Source organism: Anopheles moucheti, chromosome 2 (genome assembly GCF_943734755.1).
Source record: "Anopheles moucheti chromosome 2, idAnoMoucSN_F20_07, whole genome shotgun sequence".
NCBI classification, from domain to species: Eukaryota; Metazoa; Arthropoda; class Insecta; order Diptera; family Culicidae; genus Anopheles; species Anopheles moucheti.
Genome location: NC_069140.1, coordinates 48,025,266 through 48,036,637, shown reverse-complemented (window position 1 = coordinate 48,036,637; position 11,372 = coordinate 48,025,266). Strand labels below are relative to the sequence as shown.

General features: G+C 43.9%; 2 protein-coding genes across 2 annotated transcripts; one reads left to right on the top strand and one right to left on the bottom strand.

Moving 5' to 3' along the window:
• Positions 1-3,827: 3,827 nt before the first annotated feature.
• LOC128299125 (probable splicing factor, arginine/serine-rich 7) lies at positions 3,828-6,009 on the bottom strand. Its single transcript, XM_053034995.1, has 2 exons — positions 5,933-6,009; positions 3,828-5,839 (listed from the first exon to the last, which is right to left on the bottom strand). The coding sequence occupies exon 2, from the start codon at positions 5,786-5,788 to the stop codon at positions 4,109-4,111; it is 1,680 nt and encodes a 559-aa protein (XP_052890955.1). The 5' UTR covers positions 5,789-5,839; positions 5,933-6,009; the 3' UTR covers positions 3,828-4,108.
• Positions 6,010-8,086: 2,077 nt separating this feature from the next.
• On the top strand, positions 8,087-11,187 carry LOC128307969 (probable protein phosphatase 2C T23F11.1). Its single transcript, XM_053045493.1, has one exon. The coding sequence runs from the start codon at positions 8,142-8,144 to the stop codon at positions 9,444-9,446; it is 1,305 nt and encodes a 434-aa protein (XP_052901453.1). The 5' UTR covers positions 8,087-8,141; the 3' UTR covers positions 9,447-11,187.
• Positions 11,188-11,372: the final 185 nt, after the last annotated feature.

Sequence of the window (11,372 nt, the reverse complement as noted above, 5' to 3'; positions counted from 1 at the left end):
CAGAATCCGTTTCAATGGGGATGTGCAGGGAAATGGGAGAATACGCCAAACGTATAATTAATTAACTTCGAAAGATCATTTTGTGGACGAGGGAAACACCTAAACCGTTCACCGAAAGCTAACTTTGCAAGACTGGGGAAATTGCAAAACGAACCGCACTAGATTCACTGATATGCTTGATAAGAGAAAATCGTCAACAATCCAACCATAAAGAACATTATCAAAAGTACTTGACGTAAAAAAAACCACGCGCACATGCACACGCTAAACTGCACCGAAGCGTACGCACGCACACACTGTAGACGAAAAAGTTCGCTGCACTGCACTAGAATGCAACAGAACAGCAGTTGATGAATTTGGCAAAGAGGACTGACTGAATGGAGACGAATCAGGGCATTCGAATGCCCGTCACAACAGCACTAGTTGAAATCAGTTCGAAACCGTATTCAAACATCAAGAGTTAGTTTTTCTCCTTCAAAGAATGAAAAAGCGACAGCAGCGGTTGAATTTAGAATAGGAACGAGCAGTACTTGTGAAGGAAAACGAATCCACGCAACAGAGAAACACGTGCCACAACTGCACTGGCGGAGTTCACTTTTTCAAATGTGGATTGTTTTTATTCATCCGCCCGTGCTGCGGTTCGGAATGACGAACTGCTCGACAGTCGAGTGAATGAGTGCCGAGCGCCCACCTGACACTCTTAATAAAACGCTTAATATCAAGAGTGCTAGAAACGATAGTGATGTGGTGATGGTTTTAAACGAGGGTAAAAAAGTATGAAAGATAATTGAAAGCCACAAAATTCGCTTGAACGTTGAGCTATAACAGTTGTACTGACTTCGGTTTTGTTTTTCACCAAAATCATTAGTCGCTCTTTCTGCGGGGGTTTGACCGTTGGTCGGATGCGACTTCGACTGACTTTAGTTTAAAATTTGATCGTACTTTACAATAATTTCTGTCAGCGAGTGGCATGAACATTACTGCTGTTTGATATTCCGACTTTTCTCAAGATGGATTCTACAAAAAGATTACGATATTAGAGATGTTAGATCAGCCAAATCGTTGGTATACGAAGACCTACTTCATTTCAGTATCACGCATGCATTTTAAAACAAAGATTTAATTGTAGAAGATCTTAATTTTGAATGAATTTAATGAACGAATGGGACGGCCTGACAACGATTTGGTAGCAGCGCCGGGCTTCACACGACAGGACCGGTACAAAATCCCATCCGGACCAATTTCCCGTGCGGGTAAATAAAGTCAAAGAATCCCAGAAATGGCAAGCCTAGAGTTCTTTAAGTTGTGTCGATGAAGGAGAAGGAGGACAAATTTCATGTCACAAGTGATGCTAGCGATCGATGCGATTCAAACAAATGAAGGATTGATATCTGACGTGGTAAGAGGCATGCGTATTCTTCGTCTTTTTCATTTCATGCGTAAATTAAAATTCGTAAAAATCGAGCAGTTCGCAGTGAACATTCATTCAATGGTGAGTGCTTTGTCGGTTGGGTTGGGATTCTGCCAGCGCAGCCATTTTAGCTATTTATTTTTATTACTTTAACCCCTCTCTCCCTGTACCATCGTTTGACTCTTCTGTTGCGTTTTTCTTTGTTTTCATATTCACAACATGGCGTGATGCGTGTATGGGTCTGGCTTTTGTCATCTTTTGTCGCACATTTCTAGACAGCTTCCTATCAATGTTATGTAATTCTTTTTGCTTAAGATATGCGCATAATATACCCGAAAAAATATACCCCGAATGCAATCTAATCTCGAATACAACACGTATCGTGTTTTTGTTTGCGCTCGAACGCAAACATACGCGTGTCACAGCTCTCAGCTGTATTATAAAATTTCAAACCTGCTGTTCCATGGATGTGTACGATCGGAATGCTCCGCATCATTTGATCTTAGCGATGCATAGTTTTTTTTTATTTCCTTGTAGTTTATTAACTTGTATTACGCCAATATTACCTCTGATGTACAGTTTTGTGAGTTCGATCAACTGGAACGCAATTAAAGTACAATAGCACTTCAAAATATAAACACCACTACTTCTACATGAATGTTACACATACTGAAGCACGGACCAACCCCTATATCCTGAGTCCACCGTTCAAATATGTAGGTGTGCTCGACAAAATCAAGGCTGCTGATGTGTCGCGAGAATGGGCATGCTACGGTCTAAAAATGTATGTCATTTAATTCAAAACAGTGTATAAGAAAAAGGCTGGTTTTAGTTTATCAGAAGGCCATCATCCCCATAGAATTGTGTTAACCATATGCATCTTCGATTGTATATTCTTGAATTGGAAGCAAAACTTCTATTCTGGAAAACTCATCAACAAGATATAAGAAAATGCTACGAATAATATAAAATCTTGCCATCCAAACCATTTGTACTATCATGTGTGGGTTAGAACATGGATCTGTAACATTAAAGAAAGAAGAAAAAAGTTACCCTCAGCATAAATTTCCCTCTTCCAACCGCACACAACCATACGCAGTTGAGAGTGAACTGTTTGCTCTTTGTTTTTCTGCCTTCTCGCTCCGATCTAGGCGCAGGCGAAAGAGATGAAACGAAAACAAAGATTGCTTTGTGACTTCAGTGTGTTGCCCACGGAAGGGCACGAAAAACGGGATGGGGGTGAAGTTATTGCGTTTCAATGTTGTGTTGTCGTTTTTTTCTCTTCGCTGCTTTTCTACGCACGACGTCACCATCTTTGCTGTACTGTACCGCAATACAGCTTTCGAACGGATGAGAATTACATACTATGCGCGTTCTACTTTGGGCTAATTTTATTTAAGAACATTACGCAAACCGTATGAACGATCAACGATTGTTTTCACGATTTGTAAGAATGTGTGCTATTTTAAAGTGCCACGTCATTGAAACAGCTGATAGGGGGTTACTTTTCCTGCTCTACCCAACACCATCTACGCACTGCGTATGTGTGAGTAGTTTCAGAGCATAAGAGACTGTTGTGTGCAGATTATTGTGTCCCTAGCATGTGTACAAACTCGTTTCCAACTTGTTCTGAGTCCTACATGCATGAAAAAGGCTATTTTGTTATTGTTTTATTACAGTTTGGACAACGTGGGAAATTAGGGAAAGTAGCAACAAGTACGACCGTCATGCTCCCCGAAAGAAAGCATGCACAATATTATAAACTCGTTTTGGAATGCACTGATAACGCGTAGAGTCGCATGTGGACAACAAGTTCGAGACAATCGTTCGACCTGGTGCGGTGTTGTCTATTGCTCATAGAAAAAAATACTACATGAATGTTGCTACGTATAGAACATGTACGGTACTCGAAACTGTTTCCAGAGTAGCATAAACAAACATATCTGGGTAGAACAAGGGTAGAAATCATCTGGTGCATAGACGGAATAAAAAAAAACGATCGAAAACAACACAAAGAATTAGCCGTTCCAGTATTTGTATGCGGGTGATGGAGTGAGACAAAACATCTAGAGAGCGAATTGGTTGACGGGGATGAGCGCACAGCGAGAATGAGCAAATCTGGCAACAGTGTATTAGATGTAGTTCGCCCTCAAAGGAAAATACAGAACGTTTTTGCTTACCCCTTAATGTTTAAACGCCTACGGAGGCAAATGGAAATTGGCATGTCAATGTAACCTATCGAATTATTATACATCGACTAAATTATTTACTGTTTTGGCAAACGAGTAGGGTTTAATCATTGCCACTTGCTAAGAAAACTTTGAGTCATTAGATGATGCTTCAAGATCGCATCAATTTCTTTTGAAATTCTTTCTTCGCCACTTTCTGCAAATCAAAACTATATCAAGCTTTAGGTTCATTAGACTCAAGAGAGATTTATTTGAAAATATGTGAATCATTTACAACTTTCCCGTGGTTCGAGAAAATTGAATTGCGATACAATAACTAATCCTGGACAAGTACAATCAATAGAATAGAAAGAATTGAAAGGAAATGGGATAGATAAGAGAATACACCGATCGGCATCGTCTGGAATTGTACATATCCGGAGATGTCTATCGCTTTCGGTTCCTAAAGCATATAAATGTCGGTAAAACCCAGATTGGGACAGCCCCCGTACGTTATTTAAAGAGTAAATTACGGAGAGTTGGAAATGTCCATATTGTCGGATTTCTCCGTCGTTGGACTGGCGGTTTTCTCGCGCGGTGTCGTTGCGGCGGCAGCTGCTGCTGTGTTCGTTCCTCCCGAAGACGATGACGACGAACTGGATCCACCGGAACCGGCAGCCTGTGCTGGCGGCGACGCCGACTGCTTGCCAGTGCTGCCCGCATCATCCTCTACCCCGACTCCACCCGCATCCATACGCTCCTCTGCATCGTAATCGCGGCTGACCGCTTCCTCGAGGATTTTTTTCAACTTCTTTTCCGATGGAGTGCGGCTGCGACGTTTAGATGATGATTTTGTGACCGCTTCCTTCGTGCGGCTGGCGCGACTTCGGGATGTGGATCGCTTGCGGCTTTGGGACCGTGATCGTGACCGACGACGGCGCTCCTCCTTGTTACGATGGGATTTCTTGCGATCGCGGCTACGATCACGTCGCTCGCGCGAGCGGGACCGTTTCTTCGACCGTGAACGTGACCGGCGAATGCGCGAAGAGCGCTCGCGGGATCGTGTGCGGCTGCGACGGCGCGAACGGGAACGCTTGCGACGGTCTCGAGAGCGCGATCGCTTGGAACGTGACCGTGACCGTTTGCTGCGCGATGGCGACCGTTTCGATTTCGAACGAGATCGCTTGCTTCTCGACGGCGATCGGCGTGACCGCGAACGCTTCGAACGGCTGCGGGAACGTTTCCGTGAGCGTGACCGTTTGCTACGCGATTTGGAGCGTTTCCTGGAGCGGGATCTTGAACGGCGCTCTTTAGAACGCGTGCGTGATCGCGACCTACGGCGGCTGCTACCCTTCTCCTTCGGGTATAACGTCACCACGGGTTCCATGTTCGATATCTGATGATGGGCTTCCTTCACGATCGTCATGGCTTCTTCGATTTCCTTCTGAGCCGCTTCGTTGCTCTTGGCCTCCGGCTTCACGATAGGTTGGGTCGAATGATGCACATTCAACCGGTAACCACGAAATTCGGTACCATGCATCTTCAGCGCGTTGATAATGTTACGTTGATCGCAAAACTCCAACAGAGCAAACTTGGTGCGATCGTTCTCAGCGAACCGGGCATACTTGATCTCTCCCGCCGGCTTGAAGTGATCCATCAGTTCCTCCAATCTCCAGTCCGAGCGGACGTCGAGCACCAGTATGGTGCGACGCGTTTCCTCGATCTTTTTCGCATCAAAGTTCACCGGTAGTGGTGGATATTCGGGCAAACCGTTCTCTTCCAGCTTTGGGTCGATCGTTTTCACCACCTGGTTCGGGATCATTCCGTCAATTCTGTTCACGACCTCCGGCGGTAGCTTCGACGGCACGTTGAAGCTATGCAATCCCGGCACAAGCGTACCGTTCGCAGCCATCTCTAGTGCCTTGTATTCGTCGGGAATTACGCCGCCCTGAACCGGGATAACGATTACGGCACGGTCGATGAACACGGTATTGGTCAGATGCTGTGCAACGGCAACGCAGCTGCTTTCGAAGTACTTCACGTAGCAGATACGCGACACAACAGGGCACGAGACATCCCGAATGGTTGGATACAGACGTATCTCGTCAATCTTCCCTACCGTCCCCAGAAACGTTTGCATTTGATCCTTGGTGGCCTGTGGGGCAATGTTGGTGATTTGCACCACCTTTGTACCTGAACCACCGGCCATTATGGTCAAATGACACCGCGTCGCTAGGACGCGCTCTTTCGAACCGGCTTTCTACAAAAGATGGTGTATTGGAACAGAAAATTTTGATGTGTTCACATAAAACGGGTAGATTGGCACGTTTTGCTACAACTGTGAACTACTTACGGTAAAGTTTTTTAGTAAAATTTATGCTTTTTTCAGGAATCCAGAAACCAGCCAAACGTGAAAAATTTTTGACACACTGTAGTGATGGCTGCTCCTTCCCGGAGTACTATACTCTGAGCACGGTGAGCGAAACCAATCCGCTCCCGGAGTATGAGAGACTGAGCTACAAAGGTATTGAAAAATATAAATTTCCAAGCTGTGGTTGTTTTATTTCGTTGTATATTATTCATTATTCTACAGAATTTAAAAGCATTTAGGTTTTGCAAATGAAAATCAAATGTATTTCAGGCAGAGCCTCTATTGCAGTCGTTCAAAATGTTGCTCATTGCTCATTTCCGATTTCGAGCCCATCTGTCAAAAAGAGCGGATTGAACGCAGACCTTCGCTCCAAGCATTTTGGTAAACACAGTGAAAAAACATTTCCTGCAAGATCTGCGAAGGCAGGTAATGTCCGCGGAACGTCTCCATTAGCAAGAATACATAACAAACTTTGTACAAAATTTTGGCGTGCCGAAATTATACGCATAATCGATGCGGATAAGGTTACACTGTCAAGATACCCGACGGCGTGTGCTTTGGTTCCTCTGTGGAACGACAAACTTTGCAGGTTTCCTGTTGATTCACCGCAATTGGGTGCTGATAAGAGTGGATGTGAATAGTGCGCTTTTATCACCTGTGCTCTTTTTATTTTCATGCAGCAAATTTCTCGCCTGCCCTGGCGTTCCCCTTGCATTAGCTACTGGACGGTGATGCTTTTTTGTGAATTTTAGCAATCTGAGCAAGCCTGTTCGATAGACCGTAATCGGATGCCCAGAACCGAAATAGCATCGAACCAGTTTCGATGGTTCTGCGGTCAGTGCGCGTTATCAGTTCTTCGCTGAGCGTTGGCAAACGTTGCGTTCGCTACAGAGTGAATTGAATTATCGTCATTAAACGAATGATTTCGTGTAATGAGAAGTAGCGGGATAGTGCAACAACCGCAGCGAATGAAAAGGGCAATACGATTAAACGCTATTTGAAAAAGAAGAAGGCATTAGTGTGTGAGGTAGATAGAGCAATTGTAAAAACAAACCAACTACTCCAACGTTGCACCGGTTTGCGGAAGTCAACAGCTTATTATCATTTATTAGCAGTACCACAAAGTGTTTTACATGTTAAATCTTTTCCATTTCCAAACGCAGTTACATCGCAGTGAAGCGAATATCAACCAAACGGACGCACGGGGCACATTGTCATCGGTATCATCCTCATCGGTAAAATCACTGACATCACAACAATCTTCATCAACGGCTTTATCAATTTCGCCCGCTACTGCACAGAGCATAATCGGACTTGCATCACGTGCTATAGTTCGGAAAAGCTGACAAACCGAGGGCCGAAGTGAACATTTCTTATGGAATTCGACGAACCACACGTTGATGATTGACCCTCGTCGATTGGCCACAGCAGCAGCTAGTCTTTGTTAGTCGAAATTGCATTCACGCAGTATTCGGAGGTGTCCAACATTATAGTCACCCGAAGATTGGGCGTGCACAAATTGAGCAGAGTATAAGTTTTGGTGAGTATTTTTAGTTTCGAGCCATGCGATCACAGTTTGCGATGCACCGGCGACAATTTTCCGATCGAACCATGCGTTGCATATTGTTGCTCAGAAGCTAATGAGGTTGATGCTGATGAGACGAGCTGTAACCATTACATACATGAGTGGTTAGACGAAAGGACGATGGGTGCGCGTTTCATGGCAATGGTTATGAACCGACGTAAACAGCGGTTGTTTGGGTTTCTCTGTGTGGTATGTTTACGTTTTTGGTGCCGTACATTGCATTGCACGATTTTATAGTTAATTAAGCTAATAAGAGTTAAAACAAGTTTGAAAACGTTGCATCGATGCAGCACATGTTTTTCTGTTCAGGTTCTTTATCTTGGTTTGCTTTTTCGCACGAAAAGATTACGTTTATCTTCCTTTCATTAGACTTATCGGTTCATTTTCTTCTGACAAATTTTGTTTTTTTTTGCGGATTTCGGGAAAAGATTCCGAAAGACCAACGTCATAAACACACATCGTACATGAATGGTCTTTAAAAGCAATAGAACAATAATTTTTTATAAACTGCTCATCAAAGTATGTTTCGTGTACATTCGTTTCAGGAAGTTGTGATAAAAGGAAGAATCTGCTACGCATCTAGCTGCTTGGTAACGATAACGTAAAATGGGGCAATCCCTGTCGGAACCAGAAACCTCCAAACAATCGGCCTTTTGCCAGAATGATTACTACAAGGTCGGTTCTAGTTGCATGCAGGGTTGGCGAATGCACATGGAAGATTCGCACACGCACATACTCTCGCTACCCGATGACCCCGGGACGTCCTTCTTTGCCGTGTACGATGGGCACGGGGGAGCGAAGGTGGCCGAATATGCCGGGAAGCATCTACACAAGTACATCACCCGCCGACCGGAGTATGGCAATGACGTGAAGCACGCCCTGCAGCAAGGGTTCCTTGATCTAGACGAAGCGATGCTGAACAATGAGGCTTTGCGGGAGCAGATGTCCGGATCGACGGCTGTAGTGGTGCTCATCAAAGACAACCGCCTGTACTGTGCAAACGCGGGAGATTCACGAGCGATCGCATGTGTCGACGGACATTTAGATGTACTGTCGTTCGACCATAAGCCAACCAACGAAAAGGAAAGGGAACGAATAAGCAGCGCCGGTGGATATGTGGAGTACAATCGGGTAAATGGATATTTGGCACTATCGCGTGCATTGGGAGATTTTGGTCTAAAACGCAACACACAAATATTGCCCTCGGAGCAAATGGTAACAGCCTATCCGGATGTGGAGGAACGCGAAGTAGCGGAAAGCTGGGATTTCCTCGTTATCGCCTGTGATGGCATATGGGATGTGATGTCTAGCCAGGCCGTGCTTGAATTTGTGCAGGAAGAAATTGCTCAAGGTATCTATCCGCAGCAGATTTGCGAAAATTTGATGATGCGCTGCTTGGCCCCAGACTGCCAGATGGGGGGCATCGGTGGCGACAACATGACGGTAATTGTCGTATGCTTCTTGCATGGTCAACCGTACGAGGAGCTTGTCAATCGATGCAAGGAAGCCATCTCGAAGCGGCTGGCGCGTTCGAAAAAACGGCGCAGCCATTCCAATCGCTCGCATGAAAGTGAAGCTGAGGAACATACGGGCAATAGCCACAGCTTGGTAGCACCGACAGCCGAAGGAACTGGTAAAGCAGATAATGGACGTTTAGAGGACGATTCATCTGGAAGTGAGAGCGAACGTGCAGAGGACGTGCAAGCACCCTTGATGATGACGAAGTCAAACGGTAATGAGAATGTCGCGGAACACGCATTAACCAGTAACGGAGAACAAGCGGCCGAAAAACCATCCACATCGGAACAGTCGACACCGTTGAAATCAGTTGACGTAAAGCAGAAGCAGGAACAATCTGACAGCAATAACGATAGTGCAGATGATACCAGTGAAGAGATTGATCTAAAGTAGAGTATTTGACAATGTGTAAGGATTGTCCTTCGGCACCAGTTCAGTTCGTACGCTCAGTTAAGCCCATCCGGTTCGGTGCTAGGTGTGTAAATTATCCTTTCCCCTTTAACCTGTTTCATGGGAGTGGTTGATGGTTCCATGGGTTTCCCTGATTTACAGTGCGTAGCATAACTATGATGATAATCTTTTTTACTCTTTTACTGTGGCAGGTGGACGAAAGTAGCGCATGAAATCAGACCGATAGCTTACCTTTTGTTACATAGCTTTAATTGATACGAACCGAAAAATATAGATAATTTTGTTTTTAACGTTTGCTATAAAACCTCCATTTGTAGGGTAAAAACACTAACGCATGACTCGCGAAACCGCCGGGTACAGGACATACTTTTGGCTGTAATGTGCACCTCGCGATACGCTTACGTTAGAAAAAACTATCCCCGTATGAGTAATGCAATTTAAAGCGCTGACCAAATTGAGACATTCAATGCTCTGAGAAATTTTAAAGTGTGCAACATTGGAAATCCATTGTTATTCAATAAATGGCCTTTGGGCTCTGTTTGATTGATTTCCTCGTCCCAGTTCGCAATAGTTATTTACCAAATTTTATGTTTTATGTAGTACCGTTTTTATGGTTCTGTCACGCACTGTATTGAAAGGGCTTTGTTTGTTTAATTCAAGATCTTTTTGCGTAGTCTTTTGGTGGATAGACAAATTGGTAACGTTAAGTAAGTGTAAAGGAAAACTATGTTCAATACGCTTATAGGAAGCAAATAATGTAAAGAAAGCGTTAAACAGATATCATGCAAAGGTATGAGAAACAGAAAGCTCCCGTACATGCAAGAGATAAGGGTATGAATTTTTGATATCGCCATTATGTAGACGGGACCTTCGATACTACCAAAGTTGGGTGCGTGAATAGTAGAGAAATACAGAGGATATATAGCTTACATGTATAAATACGTTTATACGTGGTTTCATATCCGTAACTCTGAAAACGCTTTTTAGCAAAACTTACAACCGTACGTGGGCAACGCAAAATCAACCCGGTACTCATTAATCTTGCCTTTCTTCACATTCAAAGTACGGTAGCGTCTATATAAGCCGGGATGTAATCAAAGGGTATAAGGTATGCATCGCTCAACGGTGCTGTTCCATGTTGCTGGTACATAATTAATTTTCATACATGAAATGGCTGTCCTGTTCCTGTAAATACGCTGAATGTTTTGTATAAAACAAACTTTTTTAAAAAAACAACTCTTTAGCGTCTAATGTCAACACCGCTGTAACGGTAGTAGTATATTAGCATCTCGGTCCTGCCTTTCCATGGACTGTCGGTGAAACTAGGCTAGAAACTCTCGTATCAGTGCTTCCACGCGGATCAGCAAACAGAAACAAAAGACGTAACACAAGACGTAAACTACACACAACCATCGCGAAAGAGTATGTGGCAGGAAGAACAATCATTTGATCGTGACTCATGATGATTTCTCTGTTGGCCTAAGAAAGCGTAGTCTATCTCAAACCAAAGAAGACAACCGAAACCAGTGAAACGATGTATAGGGCAGGAAACACGTTTAGTATCACTCTTCCCCCCTATCCAACAGACCGCGTGTTAGTACTGTAAAGACATGGGGTAACTAAGAAAAGTAACACTAAAGTTTGACGGATAATGCATAGAACTGACCACAGTGAAACAGCAGTCTATGTAAACTATTGTAAACTATCCAAACACGGGGACAGATTAAATATATTTATTTATATTTTCTATTGCGAAGACGAAAGCTGTTAGAAAAGACGGTAGCCAAGAGATACTACTATTACTATTCGGTCCGCGTTGGTCCGAAAATATGGGAGTTAGTTATAGGCAAACATTTCATTTACCTGTTTAGTTGCAGTTTGACAGGAAGTATCTAAAAATAAATTTTC